General features: G+C 42.0%; 1 protein-coding gene across 7 annotated transcripts in view; it reads left to right on the top strand.

The window, feature by feature from the left end:
- Positions 1–18,024, top strand: part of LRRC9 (leucine rich repeat containing 9) — an 89,474-nt gene that overhangs the window by 27,627 nt on the left and 43,823 nt on the right. For all 7 annotated transcript variants that reach the window (XM_039538309.1, XM_039538310.1, XM_039538305.1 and 4 more), the window contains exons 12-20: positions 2,993–3,110; positions 7,244–7,376; positions 8,628–8,774; positions 10,193–10,314; positions 11,423–11,635; positions 12,990–13,109; positions 14,379–14,570; positions 16,090–16,215; positions 17,389–17,529. In XM_039538309.1, the coding sequence (XP_039394243.1) occupies positions 2,993–3,110; positions 7,244–7,376; positions 8,628–8,774; positions 10,193–10,314; positions 11,423–11,635; positions 12,990–13,109; positions 14,379–14,570; positions 16,090–16,215; positions 17,389–17,529 (1,312 nt within the window). The remainder of the gene's footprint in view (positions 1–2,992; positions 3,111–7,243; positions 7,377–8,627; positions 8,775–10,192; positions 10,315–11,422; positions 11,636–12,989; positions 13,110–14,378; positions 14,571–16,089; positions 16,216–17,388; positions 17,530–18,024) is intronic.

Consider the following 18,024-nt stretch of genomic DNA (forward strand, 5'->3'; position numbering starts at 1 on the left):
ACAAGTATCCATTGGGGCAGTGCCTGCTGTCTGGATGCCCTTGTGCCCACCCATACCTCAGTTTGTTCTTGCCGCCCATGGCTGGGAGATGGAATTCCTGCAGTGTCCTCTCCTTTGTACAGTGTGTGACTTCACTGATGTTTTGTGTGTGTGTAAATGAGTTAGATAGTGATCTTGTATAATGTAGTGTTTTTGTCTTTTTTTATGTCTGTTGACTATAGGAAAGAGAAAAAAAACTTTTATTAGTGTTAGGGAGTTTCCTGGTATCAAGATTTAGCCATTAGGGCTGAAATGAAGTCCATGGAGTTCAGAACTTGCCTCTCCTGTGATATGACTATTCCACTTAATGATGGATGTTTTAAGTGCCTTTTTTGTTTTGGAGAGGAGCATATCCCTGATAGATGCTCATTCTGTGGCTCCTTCTCCAAGAGAATTCAGAAACTGAGAGAGGTCTGTCTTAAACTTTTCTCCTGGAGTGCTCAACAAGATTCTCAGAGTCCGAGAAAAAGGGCCTACTGGGCCTCAGCAGGCTTCCTCTATCAGTGGGCTTATGAGCTGTGGCTCAGCTCCAAGTTCCCAGGCTCGCTATTCAGAGAAACTTCTATCTACTGAGACTGGTAGAGTCGCTAAGCCCTCCCCCACCCGGTCATCTGAAAGGGATAAGAAGGAACGTGGTTCCCAGATTGAGTACCAGTGTAGCTCACCCTCCTAGGACCTAGTAAAAGGAGGCATAGATCATAGAATCATGGAATATCAGAGTTGGAAGGGACCTCAGGAGGTCATCTAGTCCAACCCCCTGCTCAAAATAGGACCAATCCCCAACTAAATCATCCCAGCCAGGGCTTCGTCAAGCCTGACCTTAAAAACCTCTAAGGAAGGAGATTCCACCACCTCCCCAGGTAACCCATTCCAGTGCTTCACCACCCTCCTAGTGAAAAAGTTTTTCCTAATATCCAACCTAAACCTCCCCCACTGCAACTTGAGACACTTACTTCTTGTTCTGTCATTTGGTACCACTGAGAACAGTCTACATCCATCCTCTTTGGAACCCCCTTTCAGGTAGTTGAAGCAGCTATCAAATCTCCCGCCCCCCCCCCATTCTTCTCTTCTGCAGACTAAATAATCCCAGTTCCCTCAGCCTCTCTTCATAAGTCATGTGCACCAGCCCCCTGATCATTTTTGTTGCCCTCTGCTGGATTCTTTCCAATTTTCCCACATCCTTCTTGTAGCGTGGGGCCCAAAACTGGACACAGTACTCCAGATGAGGCCTCACCAATGCCAAATAGAGGGGAATGATCACGTCCGTCGATCTGCTGGCAATGCCCCTGATTATACAGTCAAAAATGCTGTTTAGATCTCCTCAGACTCCTGTCAGCTCAGCCCCCAATAGTATTACCTGATTTACCCAATGTAATCTCTCAGAATGAAGGTCAGATCCTGCCATGGACCCAGCATTGTTGCATCTAATAGCATGGAAGCTGGCTGGTTAACTACCATCAACAGGAGCTGAATAGCTGACGTCCAAAATACACTGGTGCACAGCAGAAAGGATTCTACTAGACTGACTTATGCAGGAAAATGGGAGATGCTCTATTTGAACAGCAGAGTGCCTCCTGTCTTCTTTAGAAGACTCAGTCCAGAACAGCAGGAATCATGTGCTGTCCTTAAGCATTCAGGACCATACATCAGCTTCATAAGAATTCATTTAGCATCTATATCAGTTCACCATCCTCTTGTCCAGGGTCACACCATATTTTTCCACCCTACAGTGGATAAGTTCCTCATGCTCTTTATTCATGTGCTTCCTCCAGTTTGGGAGCTCCCTCTTTCCTGTCACCTAGTCTTAGCGGGGTTAATGGGACCTCCTTTTGAGCCCCTAGAATCTTTCTCTCTATATCATCCATCTTTTAAAATGGATTTTTTAGTTGTTGGGTAAGAGAGATTCAGGCCCTCATGAATGGTGCATCTTACACGCTGTTACATAAAGATACAGTGATCCTTAGGTCTCACGCACAGTTTTTACTGAAGGTTGTTTCAGATGGTCATCTGAATCACATGAATCACCAATTAGTTTTCTTTCCCAAGCCTCACTCCAACTAAGAGAAGCGAAGTTGCACACCCTTGATGTGGTTAGGATTCTTTCATATTACCTTGACAGAACAAAACCGTTCAGGAGTTTCCCAAGACTGTTTGTAGCAGTTGCTGATAGGGTAAAAGGTCAGGCAGTGCATACCCAGAGACTGTCTAAATGCATGTCTAATTGTATTAGATCATACTATGAGTTAGCTAGACTATTGCCACCCAGGCAGGTTAGAGCCCACTCCACCAGGACTCAGGCACTTTTATGTTTATAGTATGAAAAGCATATCAGTTTCAGAAATTTGCAGGGCAGCTATCTGTGGATCAGTCCTTGATTTCACACACTACTATTCCTTAGCTGAGGCCTCAGGATGCCTATTTTGGCAAAGCTGGCCTACAATCATGATCCTGATTGTGAGGTCATTGCTTACCAGTCACCAGAAGTGGAGTCCATGTGGACAATCACTCAACGAGGAAAGAACGATTATTTCTCTTATGGAAACTGATTCTTTGAGATATTTTGTCCACATGGATTCCATTATCCACTCTCCTTCCCAGCTACTACAGTAATCTTGCCGAGGACCTCCAGCAAAGAGAAGGAAGTAAGAACTTGATATTTGAAATACAAAAAAAAAATAGATTTTTTTTGAGGGGGCACAGGAAATGGAGACCACCCTTATGCATTAAAGGATGAAAACACTTGTTTTATCATGCATTTGATCTTTAGTGTTCACCAGATATTGCACACTGAATATCAACATTATTTGTATTTCTTACATAAGTGGAAGTCACCTTAATTGCAATCCAGCTAGTTCTTAGTGAACATTGTACAACGAACATGCTCCGCTTAGGCTGCATATTATTTTTACAACAGAAGCACTGAAATATTTTCCTGCTTCTTATTCTTGTTAAGAAACTACAGGAAGATGCTGGAATGTCTCTTTTATGTGTTTGACCCAGACTTGCCAGTTAAGAAAAAGCAACTGCTACAAGTGCTTGAGGATGGGTTCCAGGCAATGGAAGAGCACAAGGTGAGATGAAATCTGCACAGAAGAATGTTTATTACTTAGTAGTTGGTAGCCCAGCTCAGAAAGGCCTAATTGGTGCTGCTCTACCTTCCCCTCTTCTTTCATCTCTTCTTAGCCCTTTGTCCCACTCATCTTTCCCCTCTTTTTTCTGTGTTTATTCTTGTCCTTCCTCCTGTTGTCTCCACTTTCTTCTTTGCTTTTCCCCTCCCTGGCACAGGAATAATCAGTGCTTTGCTGCTTCTTTTCAACTCCCGTTTCACGCCTTCCCTGTTTCTTCTCTGCCCTCTCCCTCCCTTTCGGTTGCACAGCTTCTGTCCTCGTTCATCATGAATTCTCAGTTGGGAGGCAGTCCAGCGTTGTTTGTGGAAGCTTCAGGGCTAAGTCTTGCCTTTCAGCTCAGGCCCCCAGATTTTCTGCCTCCAGCAGTGTAACAAGTTAGCAGTTTAGTTTCTCCCAACCAGATTGTTTTATAATTTAATTTTTATTTGTTTTTGTGCAGCAGCGATTTATAATCTTTCTTCCTCCTCCTCTCCCCCAGATTGGGTATTTGACAGCATAGAGACTTCAAAGCCTCAGCTATAGCTATTCAGACTAAAGGTGTTTCACATACTTAGTAAGGAAAGCCCACTTGGTGGTAAAAAGTCATCATCTCTGGGTATAATCCTTGCTTGGAGTGAGACGTCTGCCATTCTATCCTGGTCAAACCCTTGACGTGATTTGTGACTTGATGGCTACAAGGATGTTACACCCACGAATAGCAATCAGTCATCCTAAACAGATCTTGTGCATCCAAACTTACAAGTGAGGAGCTGCTTGGGGAAACTGAGATAAATTAGTAGCTGAGACAGCAGAGAGGCCTCAACCCTCACTATCAAAGCCAGCATAGCAATCCATTGGTCACTACCAACACCAAGAGTATTCAAGAAAGAACAATTCCTTTAGCAGAGGGAAAATCTAGAGTAGAAGTTTCCCTACATTTTTCTCCAAACCAACCAAAGAACATTTGTGTATGAGAAGTCACAATCCTTTATAAAACTCTTCATTCAGATCCACCCTCCACGCTCAGAGTCTTAAGAAATAGTTGGTAGTACTTATAGCAAGGCACAGGTCGCAAGTTTTGCTCCTAGACAATGTTCCAATCAGTGGCCTGTCTAGAGAAACAGTACCATTTGTAATTGGACAGCTGCCGGACAGGATTCATACTCACTAGTTCTTCACAGTTAAGAGCTTTTGAATCCAGTGCAGAAAATTGCTCACTCGTGGGGGGGGAGCCTGGCTCTAGCCACACTTTTGCCATCATGGAAAAGATTTCCAAAGACCCAAAAATTCATTGCACCAGTCATTTCCTGACAGAGGTCATCTGTAGCAATTTTCTGCAATGAACAGGATTGCTGGTGGAATGCATTGGCTTCATCCCCCAAGTTGTTTCTCAAAATGCACCTGAAGAAATTCATTCTGGGATGTGGAACCACACACCTGCTACAATGCAAAATTAGGTGTCATTCTCAGATCACATCCAAATATCCCCTTGTGGGCAGGTCAATACAAACAACATGCTGAAAGCCAACACAATTTGCACACTAGACCCTTGCATACTCACTAAGGAAGTAAGCCGTTCAGGTTGAGGAGTGTAATTGGAAGACAAATTTCCAAAATCTCAGCAAAATCTTAGTTCACTGTGACAGCTGTCAGTAGTGTGTCTGAACAACCTCCCTACCCAAAACCTAAAAACGTGGCCGCATGGGATCAGATCAGTGGTCCATCAAGTCCAGTATGACGGTGGTCAGTACCAGCTACTTCAGAAGAAGGTGTAAGAAACCACATCACAGGCAATTTTGTCTCTCATGGTGGAAATCTCCCCATTAGAGGTTGGTTTATCATTGAGGCATGAGTGTTTATGTCCCTTCCAAAATCAGGGAGTAACAAGAGGTCAAATGTAAGTAATGTTGTGGGAAGAGAAGAATCTGCCATCTTTCAAGATAGTTCACATAAAGAATATAGAAAAGAGGAAAAGGGAGAGTTGAAGTCGTTCTTCTAATCCTTCAGTGGCCCAGAAGGCATTTTGGACTTGCTAGATAGCTAAGGAACCCACATTGCATCTACAGAAAAGGCAAGACCTCTTGAAGCAAGTACCCTTTTCATTCAGACCAGGAATATCTACAGTTACCAGCCTGGGCATCCTAAGAAAAGTGTAGTTCAGCATGGATGCTCCGTTGGTCTCTGATACAGTTTAGTATCCAGATAAAACTCAACCAGGAAATTTCATTCATTGACCTGGTCAAATTTATGTTTCATGTGCAAGGTGAAACAGAAGGCTTTTTGGGGCAGGGACTTCTTCTTTGTACAGTGCCAACTGCATTGCGGCCCAGATCTCTAGATGCTACTATAATACAAATACATAATAATAATTACAAAGTGCTGGCCATCTCAGCTACACTTGAGTTTCTCCAGATTGGTTTATTGGAGTCCTACAACCAAGCGCCATAGAATGCTAGGGCTGGGACTGGTACCCATGAGTGTTCTGTAAGTAGGCACATTGGACTCTTCTGGGGAAGTAGTTCTCCTATCATTTTGTTTGAACACTTGGAAGTCCTTTGGAAGATTGTGGCATAAATGGGCATTCCTAGGGCTCTAAAGTTATAGCTTGGGCATATGGAATACGCCTGCCAGTTGTTTGCTGTTTATTTCATTCTATCCAAAACATGAAGGCATTAGGGTCTCAGAGTTGCTGCAGGCAAGATGTTAAAATGCTGCACCATTTGGCATGCTTGGCATCTGGGAAACTATTCACAGAAGTCCACGGTGGGCACTGGGAAGAAATAGTATGAGTCTCATGTGAGGAAGATTTGCAAAATAAGTTTCTATTCCTCTGCAAAGTCATTCTTGATAGGAAAGTGCTACTGGGTTGGTTCCTACATACATTCCTGCCTATTATTCTACTATAATACTAATTAAAACTCTGTTTATTCACCCCTCCCTACCTCCAATTTGTGTGAATCACTGTCTGTTACTTCCAACTGCTGGTGAATGAGAAGAGAAGCTGTGTAAAGGAAAGAAAAAAATTCTTACCTGATCATTTTGTTTCTGTTAGCAGATTCTCTTCTCATTCAACCCACCCTGGGAGTCTGGTAAATGACCAGAATACAAACTGAATTCTTTTTCTAAAGGGAGACATAGACATATAACTGTCTTAAAACCTATTATATCAAGTTATTATCTTAATGCTAATAATCAGTTGCTGGAGTGTTCCCACAGCTGTGGAAGAACTCTTCTGGCAAACTGAGCTGAAGGGTGGGGCTTTGTCTTGGAGCCTCCAGCAAAAACATTGGACTGCCTTGTTGAATTCCATACATAGGGGGCATTGTCTCATTAGTGATGAATGAGGAGAGAAGCTGTTAACACTGAATTATCAGGTAAGAAATGTCTCATTCTGACCCATGAAAAGCAAAATATAGAGAGATGGGATAAGAGAGCTGTCTCTCTTTTTCTGCGGCATCCTCATTTTGTCTTCCCTACTTATAGCCCACCTCTCCCTGTTTTTCTGTTTTGTGAACAGCTCGCTTTGAGTGGTGGGATTTATCTTCAGAAATATCTCCCTCTCTCCCATCTCCCTCTCTGCTTCTTTGTTGTTATTATATTGTGGTAGTGCTCAAAGGCCCCAGTTAGGACTGCCCTTCCCATTGTTCTAGGTGCTGTTCAAAGAAAAATCTGATTCCTGCTGCAAAGAAAAAGGAGTCCGGTGGCACCTTAAAGACTAACAGATTTATTTGGGCATATGCTTGCATCTGAACAGGTGGATTTTTTACCCACGAAAGCTTATGCCCAAATAAATCTGTTAGTCTTTAAGGTGCCACCGGACTCCTCATTGTTTTTGTGGATACAGACTAACACGGCTATCCCTTTGATACTCTGCTCCAAAGACTTTACAATCTAACTTTCTTTTCTCCTGACTAGATTGTGATATCGCAAGTAAATGAGCCTGCCCTTGTTTTTTACTCCTTCCTCTTCCACTCTCCACCTCCTTCCTTAATTTATTTGCATATTGTAAAGCTACTGATTAAGGATATGTGTCTTGAAATTCTTACAGGGGGCGTTGGTCAAATAAACATACTTAGACCTTACTTTCATCTTTGCAGCTTTCAAGAAGACAAGCTGTTCTCCTCTCTAACAGTTTAAGTATATGTGAACGTCCCAGAATAGAATTTTTGCAGCAACAAACCAAGGATGAATGTAAAAATAGCAATGATCTTGAGGAACCATTCAGACATGGTAATGTAATCGCTTGGAAAGGTGCTTTAAAACATCATTGATAGGTGTAAGGCTCATTTCATAAATCACTGCAAAGTGTTTTGTCTTGTGAGTACAAGAAAATCTTGTAAATACAGTCGATTGTTGTGACAGAGTATACAGGTCTTTTTGTGGAGGGACCCAGAAGACCTGTTGCAATCTGGCCGAGTGCCCTTTCTATTAGAAAACCCCACCAAGCCATACAGTGGCTTGGAGCTAATTCCTAGACTGGTTCAGAGGCATCTAAGAGAGGCACTCCTATTTGGAAGCCAATTAGATGTAGCTTAACCTTTCTAGACTCAGCAGCTCAAAAGGAGGGTGAGTTATAGGGAGTGAGGGGAGACACAAAGGGATTGTGCTAACTAGAAGCCAGGACAGGGCACGCTGAGGAAACAGGCGTCACTAGTGACAGGATGTATCAACCCTTCACCGGCATTGAATGGGTTAAGATGCTTCTTTGTGATAGAGAAGTGCCACTGTGCCACACTGGCAAGTCATGCCAGGAATGGAGAAGTTTAAAAGGAGGAATCACTACTCAGCGGTGGGCAGCCCAGGAAGGGAGTAGTCTGTTAAGCTTCCCAGCTCCCAGGAAGAGGCCTGATAACTAGCAGAACCTGTGCCCTCAAAAAAGGGAGGACAGGTCCCCTGTGCTAAAAGGGTGAAGAGACTGTCCCATAACTTGTGCTGGAGACCCCAAGTGGACTCTAGGATGGACTGTGGCCCATCCAGGGCCCCTCTGAAGAAAGAGAGGCCAATATCCTGGCTTAGAACTACCTTTAGGTTTGTTTGTTTTTTAATTTGCCCTTTTGTTTAGCTCCTTTTGCTGATTTTGTTTGTTTCACCTGAGACTCTGAAAAGGGGAGAAATAGCCAGAAGGCCTTGGCCAGAAGGCGGAGAGCTGGCCACGGCTAGACTGACGCTGACCTCTCCTGCTAGAAGGACTGGACTTGTGTGAAGTAACATCAAAGGGGGTGCTCTGATGGGGACACCACCCTGTTTTATTTTTGTACTTCTGAATTTGTACTTATAAATCTTAGCCAAATACTACTGTTCTGGGAATAAATTGTCAAAAGTCTTTCTTCCCAAAATGTACTTGTTAGATCGTTAATCTGGCAGACCAGAATGTAGTCTCCTGTCGGATAGTATCGAGCTGACCACCAACATTTTATTGCCCTGTGTTTATAGAAAATTTGGTAACGTTATTATTAAATCTTCTTTTCTTTCCATCCTTAGGGAAACTCATAATTGCAAAAGTTTTTCTTGGACATAGTGTTCCAGCTCGTGAAAAAGATCCCATCAGTCAAATCAACTATCCAGGGGCTAATTCAGTGTTCAGGCCTCAGAAACATTTACGAAGTGATGCATCTGATGCTGATGGTGGTAATGTATCTGTAGGCTGCTGTTAGCACAAAGTGAAGGTTGTGTCAGTGTTGTATTCTAAACACTGTCTTTCACACCTCTAGGAGCCTGACGTGGAATTTTGATCCTGGTGGGAACTCAGAATACGGTCTTGCTCCAGCCCAAGTGCATGTTGTTTTGAACTAATGTTAAAGAGGATAATAAAAGATGCTCACTGTTTTAGTGATTACTTGTGGTAGTTTAATTCACAGAGAGTTTAAAGGAAAGCACGAAGGACCAGATTGGGCTCTTCAGCCATTAGTCCATAGTAGAAATAGTGTGGTGTACACAATCCCTCTCCCAGCTTTGCATTGTTCAGGGCATGTGTGGGTGTATGTGTAATAACTGGGGCCACATACACATACCTCAGTGGAGATCAAACACCTTCATCATTAAAACCTCCAAGCCATCTCCACTTGAGCAGAAGGAGAATTCCTTTAATGCAGAGGAACATGCTTTATTGTCTCTAGAGGGAGACATGATCACCCTCACTAAGTCTGTGTACTACCGATGTACAATGCAACGATCTTTGAGTGGTTGATCCTGCTTGCTCCATGTGGCCAGTCAACTTTGCAGGACAGTGCAGCGTGGGAACAGGGCCATGACTTCACCTCTTCCCTGTCCAGTTGGGGGGATTTGCAGTCATTGGAATACTAGAAGGGAGCAATCCCTTTGTTTACTTGAGTGCAGGAACTGTGATTGTACCTGTCCTTCCATGGGCAGGAAGAGGAGAAAAACAATCTGTTAGGTGATTACACCATAGAATGATCGAGTAGTTTTAGGTAACAGTGCAATATAGCAGACCGTGCTTTGGGGGCCGAAGCGAAGTTCCCTTTTCCAACGGTCTGCCATGAAAGAACAGCTGTGATTCTTTCCTTGGCTCCACCCCCTCACTCCAGAGGGAAAATAATCTGTACCAGGAGAAGATTTCATTTAGCACATTGGGGGAGGGGGGGAAAGAATGGAGAAAAGTTTCTTGCCCAATCCCCACCCCTGCTTGCCCACTCCCTTCCAACCAGCAGGAGAGGGAGTAATGGCCCCAGAGAGGCTGCCTCCCATTCATGCTGGAACCTGCCAGCTGTGCAGCTCACACAGGGGAGTAAGGGGGCACATTACTGCCCTCTGAGAATGTGAAGCGCAAGAAACAGGGTTACCCTAGGAAAATAAAAAACTAAATGATAGGGTTCTGCAGTAAGATTTGATAAGAAGATTTTTAGATGTTGCTATAGGGCGCCTAAAGAGAATTAAGATCCTAAGAAAGCAAATCTCTCTTAAGTAAACAACTCAAATTAAAACTTTTTAAATGAGAGAAACATTTGTTCACTACATCCTGCAGTGAACATGAAACAGTCTTGTATTTATTCCTTCCACTTGTGTTTGTTCCTTTTCTTTTGCTGTAGAAATGTATTCTTCCATGGAACATAGAAACTGTGACTGCCGCCATCGACAGTGTGAGTGGTTTGTGTTTGATCACGAACTGGTCTTGCCCGAATACGTCGTTGAATTTGAGTACACTACACTGGTATGAACTTTGTTTTCCCTAATAGGATGTTAGACCGTAAGCTTTAGATCTCAAAGATCAAGAGAAAAACAACTAGTTGAAATTACTCCTCCTTCACTCACATTACCTGACAGGACCTAAGTTCAGGGTTCTGTTCCCTCTAACTGTTTAAAGGCCTGATAAAACTCCCGTTGAAGTCAATGGGAAACTTCATACACTGCAATGAGAGTTAGGATCAGACTCTTATTTTGTAACATTATCAAGTGTGGCAGGGAAGGCACAGAGACTTAAATGTAGCCTTAGCAGTGCAATGAAGCACAATTGAAAATTAGCTCCTCTCTCACTAAATGCACCATCCATCAAGGTAATGAGACGCTAAAATGAATGAGATTTGACAGTGCTCAAAACCTTGCTTCATGGAGTCCTTAGTGAGAGAGCAACTCATTTTCAATTTGTGTTTTGGTTCAAAGTGTGATGTATGTAGTTTTGAAGCATGCACAGATATTCTGCTACTGGTTGGGATCCTGAACAGGTTTTTCCTTAATTAAAAAAGCTTTTTATGTTAATTTTTTATAAGCTATGTGGTGGACTGGCCTTGTGGTTATGTGGCTGTGTAACTTGCTGTCGTCATGCAAGGGTTTCAGTTCAGGTCCTGAGCTCTACTACCAAGCAGAAGCAGGGTGTGCTGCAAAAGTAGAATATTCAGCTCCCGCAGGGGTGCGTGGGGGAGATTCCCCCTTTCTATCACATTTGAGTGGTCCACTGCCAAAACAATTGCAGTACTAATGAGCTCCCAGGGGTCTACATCTAACTCCTTCATTGGAGAGTGAGCTATTGCAGTGCTTGGACTTTGAGGGTTGGGGTAGGGAAGCAGACTTCTGTTGTCCTCAGTGTGAGTTCTGTATGTGACAGGATATGGCCCACAGACTCTTCATTAGTTTTTGTTCATAACATAATGTAATGTGTAAATGCTTGTGGAAACAAAAGCATCGCTGTTCTCTTCTGAAAGTGCTGCATTACTGAAAGATGATTTCCTAACTCTACTTTCGGCATATTTGTATGCAATTTAAAATAATTTACCTCACTTAAAATAGAAATTTATAATGTTGACCAATATTATTTTGCATAGGTCAAAGTTCAGTCCCTGTTTTCTACGCTCAGCAATGTAATTGTAGATGAAAGAAAGAAAAATACAGAAGGATTTATATTGTCTAGTGATTTGCAACATGATGATGAAGTTATGAACATGGAGCCTACAGTAAAAGCCAGACCCAAAATTGTTTGCTTGGATGAAAAGACAGTGCTTTCAGTTGCTAAGGCCAATATTTACAGTCAAATAGTGGTGAGTATTGTCTGTTAAACTTACAGCAGGACAAGGTTATTATGTAATCAATGTCATCTTATTCAGATTGCCTCATAAACCAATCAAAAGCAGGAAGTCACAAATTAAGGCTAGCATTTGGGCTTGATTCTGGTGTTACACTTGTTGTACATCAGTGCAGTGCTTTGGGAGTAATTGGAGATCCAAAACTAGTGTGAAATCAGAATAAGGACTTCCGTCCCTAAATTATGCCATTCGTTTTTCATAAAAATATGAATTTACAAATGCTGGGCAGGATTCTGATCTTACTTATTATCGTATAAATAACTCCACTGAAATCACATGCAAAACTACTGTTTGTGAGACCCGGTTAAGGCCTAACATGTCTGCTTTAACTGTGAGTCTTCTCAAAGTTTTTTTGGCTGCATCGTTGTGTCATCATAGTGATCGCTCCTGAAAAGATTTTATATGTCAGTTTTGGCATCAGAAAAATATAAATCCAGTGAAGGGGAGAACTCTTGACAGCCACATAGCTACACCCAGTTTTTCAATATCATTGCAATTGATGGGCCCTCAAACCCCTTATGCAAATTGGTATTTGCATACAAAACTCCTTTCATTGCATAGCTAACTGCAGTTTTGCATTTGCAGTTACTCTTTTTGTCTCTACAGACTTGATGCAGGAAGCTTGCTGAACATTTGGCCTTTCAAATTGTTAAATACTTTTGATCTCCTCTCCAGTCTGTGTCTTCGATGGGGTAGCAGTTCTCCCCTCCCCCTTGCACTCACCCATAATTCCCTTTCCTGAGTACTTGACTTCACTTGGCTGGTTCTTCCCCTCTTCTGGGTGCCTCTCTCCCCAAACTGTACTCCAGGCATGGAGGAATTCCCAGCTGGCAATCTTCCATCCAGTCTCCCCAGGCAACAAGATCTCTCCTAGTGGGGAAGGATTGGAAACTCTCCTCCCTTCTTGCTCCTACCATGACCCCTTTCAGTGGACCAGTAAAAACCATTTCTGAACTGAATCTCCATCTTCCCAACCCACTATTACTTCAGGGAGAAGATAGAGGTGAAGAACAAATATCCTGCAAAATAGAAAATAAAAGCAATACTTTGTCCCAGGATCCCTGCAACTGCTCTTCACAAACTTTATATCACTTACAAGTAACTTTTCTTAGCCTTTTTTATAATCTATAGAATAGAGTTACATTTACTGTTAAACACTAGCAGTTGAAGCTCTTTAATGTTGAAAAGCAGTGAAGGAGTAGCACAGAATTTGGGTGTGTGTGTGTATGTATGTATATGTGTGTGTATATGTATATTATATATATATAATATTATGGTACAGTTGTAATCTCATTAATTTTTGACCTAGGTTCTGAATTTGCATGGGAACAGCCTGAGCAAACTGCGGGACATCTCTAAACTGACAGGGCTTCGAAAACTTATTGTCAGCTTCAATGAATTTACGTGTTTAGATGATGTTTACCACTTGGTAAGAAATGTTGCTGTATATTTTGTAAAGGAAATTAAACTAAAGGAATATTTTAATTGAAAAAAATCCTTTGTGTGTACAACTTAATTATATTCATGTCTATTGCATGGCAGCCAGCCTGATTTATGCCTAATAGGTGAAGTTCACTACCTCTAAAAAGAGCCCTTGTTCCTACTTCTCTTTTGTAGTAGGCAATGTGGACCAGTAGGTAGATCACTGGATTGGGACTTTGGTGACCTGGGTTCCATTTCTGGCTCTGCAATTAGCCTGCTTAGTGGTGTTAGGCAAGTCATTTCACCTCAGTTTCCCAGTCTGTACAATGGAATAATGATACCTACCTCCTTTGTAGAGCGCTTTGAGATCTGCAGATGAAAAGTGCTATATAAGAGGTAGATAATGGTATTATTATTATTCCTCTCTCTACTTCCTGTCTCCCAGCCTTTGTCTCTCTTGTCTACTTAGATTGTAAATGCTTCAGGTTAGAGACCGTTTCTTCCTGTGTGTGTCTACAGTGCCTAGCACAATGGGCCCTGATCTTGGCTGGAGTCTCTAGGCACTATCCTAACACAAATAAATAATAATAACTAACAACAATTAATAACACCCAAGATTAGACTTGGAGTAGGGCTCTGGCTATGGGGTAGGAAGGATGGCTTTCACCTCCAGGCCATACAGTGCTGCTCCTCCAGGGCTGCCATTCTAGTGTAGCTGTTAAGCATCCCCTACCCAGGATTTCTGGGCCACTGGATCTGTGTGATTGCAGATCATGTGACTAAAATCACAACCTGCCTCCAACCCTCTCTTTTTGCCTAGTTTGGGGCCAGTACAGAGTCACCCTACATGAGAGGTACAAGATGTTGGCCCTTCCTCCACCTTCCAAGGACTCTCTGTAGATCCCACCACTCTCAAATGGTGTGATTGTCTCACTCATCCTGGCTAAAGTAGTGCACGGGGCATGGCTGAGCATGCTAGGGATGAATTCCACCCTGAAAAAAGAGAACTAAAACTGTACTTTATTCTGTTGGTAGTAGATGGATGAGGAAATATCAGAGGGTGGGCTGGATTCAGATATACATTCAAAGGTTCAGTTGCTTAACCAGACTTCTCTCCAGACAGGCTTTCTTCTGCTGGGCAAGGGGCGCTTTGGGCATTGAATCTGGATGACAGTGCCTTCTGTGGGACTGTCTATTAAAACTGAACTTATTACCAAATATTTCCTTGCTGCACTTTTTTCTGTACAATTGTTCTCAAATCAGTACTGTCTTGCAGCCCAATCTGGAGTATTTTGATGCAAGCCACAACCATGTGATCACCCTGGAGGGTATTAGAGGCTTAAGCAAACTGAAATATTTAGACTTGAGCTGGAATCAACTGAAAAAAACTGGAGAGGAAATAAATGTCTTACGTAAACACACTTCAAACGTACTCAGTCTTGATATCAGACATAACCCATGGCATAAGGTATGTGTCAGTGCTTAAACTTCTCAGGAAAACCTTCTAGCCAAAACAATAATTAGACCTTATAGTGCTAAATGTTGGGCCTGGTTCTCATTTACATTGAGGCCCCTTTACACCACTCTGGCTGTGTAAGGGGCCTTAAAGTGGATGTGTATGTAATTAGTGCCCATTTTAAGGATGCTTTACTCTGTCAGGCCCTTTGACTTTGTAAACAGTCCTGAGCAAGGGGTTGTGCATAATCTGCAGGGGTGGCTCCTAGAAGCATTGTGACTCAGTGACACTACTGTCAGGCATAATTCCTCTCCTCCTTGTTTCTAGTAGGTGGTAACTTTACTGATGATCTATGCCAGTCATAAAAAGCCACCCTTTGCCCCCACCGCACTGACTCAGCTGTGCTGGCCAGTGAAAGGGGACAGGGCAGAAATAGTTTCCCCCACTTTCAGGGAAAATATACAGTGCCAACCTTCTACCTGGTGACACACACATCCCCCAGAGTGGCAGCCTAGCTGTGCTGGCTGTGGCATTGGGGAGTAATCCAAGACTCAGTCCATTGCACACCCTCTCCATCCATTCCCTGACTACCTGCGTAGTCCTCTTCTCCTGAATACTTGGATCCAAGCGCTATGTAGGCTAGTTAAGAGATGTGCGTACTCCTTCGTTCTCCCATGCACAGGTGCATAGTCCTATCTAGTTTATAAAGATTACATTGATCATTATTATTCTGGTCGTTTCAGTAAGTATACTTTCCAGCTAGAAATAAGGATGTTATTATTCACTTTCCTTATGAGTATGATTATCCAGTCTGTGTTTTTCTTGCACTATATTTAATTTAATGGGAATTTTAAAATGTTTCTGTATAAGAGTTAGGGCTGTAGCTCCACCTTGAGTTTAGGCTTACACGTCCAAATCCCTTGAGCTTCTCTTTCACCTCCTCTGAGGTCATCAAATTCCTTGCATTTAATAACACTTGTAGTACTTGCAAACTTCTGGCTTATAAGGCAGGTGCTAATAACTTTGTTATTGTACCGCACTTAATGTCTCACATAGCTATGTATAATTACAATCCTTCAGGGCTACATTTTTATCTAATACACGCATGTAAATCCAGAGTAATTTATTGACATCAGTGTCACATTAGATCAATGTAACCAAACCTAGCCCAAATGTATGTTGTTCCTTATAGTTTTGTACAGGTATGGCAAGACTCAGCCCATTCCCCACCCCTTTTCACCCATTCCCAATCCAGATGAGCAGGGAGGACATAGCAACCTTGTGGAGGCTGCTTTCCCATGCACACTGCTACCAATGCTAGGCATAGCTGGGACATGGGAGCAAGGGACGCATCTTATGTCTCCTTTTTTACTGTCTTGTGTGAGCACACAGGATGGACCACAATCTATCCCTTAACGTACATAACATGAGAGAAGACTGGATTGAAAGGAGTCGTACGTCCTTTTGTTGTATGTAACAATATAGACAATTTTAAAAACTCAATTACATCACTTTGCTTTTTTTCCCCAAGCCAGTCTCATTGCGTTTGAGTGTCATTGGCCGATTAAAGGCTCTTACTCATTTAGATGGAGTCCAGATTACTGAAGAAGAGGCTGCAGCTGCTTTGTGTTTTATTGCTGGATCAAAGATCTCTCAGGTATAACTTGTAGCAAATGCAAGATTGGAAACAAGAAATTATAGGCACAATCTGACTTGTATTTTAAAATTTGTATTTAATCATATTTTTAAAATCACCTAGTTTCCTATGCCCTATGAAAATGCCATATTTTGTGCTCTGAGCGGCTGGCTGTGAAGCAGCAGTTATTTCACAAACGTTCTCACTCAGAGCTTCGCTGATATTGGTAATGATGCTGGTTCACAATGAAAGATATTGCATAATGTTAAATTTTAGATAATTTTGAAGCTGTTAAAAATGGCCTTGTTTAATTTCAGCGCTATTCAAAACACGGGAAATTAAATGTTTGCCAAATAAAAGAAAGGATAAAGCAAGTAGCAGAAAAACTGTCTAGACTTCTGAGGCCTTGTGTCTGTGGCGAGTTAGTGTGCAGTAAGTGGTTTGAGCATTGGCCTACTAAACCCAGGGTTGTGAGTTCAATCCTTGAGGGGGCCACTTAGGGATCTGGGGCAAAAAATGGTCCTGCTAGTGAAGGCACGGGGCTGGACTCGATGACCTTTCAAGGTCCCTTCCAGTTCTAGGAGATCGGTATATCTCCAATTATTATTATAGCTTGCCACTCACTAATTCACTGTGTGGACACTGCTACAACACAGTAAAAGTCCTGGAATACGACTTAGCATTAGTGTGTGCAAGATGTTGCACTGTAGATTCACACCCTAGCTTGCTACACACTAACTCACCACCTATGCAAGCCCTGAGAAGGAATTCCAGACAGTGGCAACCAAAAAAAATGCCTGCATTATTTGACACTAATCTTTAAAAATCTTGTCCCAAATTCTATTCTTTATTCAGGTTTTACTCTGTCCATTCTCTGGCAATCCCCCGTTGACTAGAATCAGACTTTTCTGGAGTAAGAACTGATCAAAAATAGAGTAAAGGCCTCAAGATTTGCCCCGATCATTTTTTTTAGTAGAATAATAAACATTAAAAATGGATGAGCTCTATTACCATGTGTCAGATCTACTAGAACTATTAGATCTACAGACATATTAGATCTACTAACATATGATACAGTCTCCCAATCATAAGACGATTAAGCCATAAAGCCCTTTTCTTCATGTTACACTGTGAAAAATGTACGTTATTTATACCGTTATATTATCTATCTATTAAGTATTTTCATTTTGTCAGGCATCTCTTTTAGAACATTCTAGGACTGATGAAGCTCGACCACGCATTCTGAGTGTACATCCTTATGCCAAAATTCTGACTCAAATTAGCAAGAACAAGGTGGATTCACAAACACATTTCAATAGCAGCTGGTATCCTAAGGTAAATATAATATAAATATAATGCATTAGGCCTTAGCTTGATCTCTGTCACATGTTTATTTTGTTATATTTGTTATGAGTTGATGCATGTTAATTAAAAATATATCTTTCTGAGCACTTAAACATGTAATCTAGTACCTGAAGTTAAGAATATAAAAACATAAGAGTTTCCATATCAGATCACAATCTTTTCTTCTGTACATACATCTTTTCTTGTGAGTTGGTAGGATATTGAAACTTTAATATTCAGTGTTCACGCATAGAATTTTCAATACTGAGCCCATATTACATGAAGAACGGTGGTAGGTCTAATTTCAGGCCTACACACATTGCCTCTTGTCTGGCATGACAACCTACAATTACAACTTCACTACATAACAAAAAGCCATAGAACACTACATAGGAAGATCCAAGTTCATCGTAGCCTGCCATAATCCATGTCCTGACCTCTCTTCTGAAATCATGTTAATCTGCCAAGAATAAAAGGTTAAAAGCT

This window comes from Mauremys reevesii, linkage group 4, assembly GCF_016161935.1.
Source record: "Mauremys reevesii isolate NIE-2019 linkage group 4, ASM1616193v1, whole genome shotgun sequence".
Lineage (NCBI taxonomy): Eukaryota > Metazoa > Chordata > Testudines > Geoemydidae > Mauremys > Mauremys reevesii.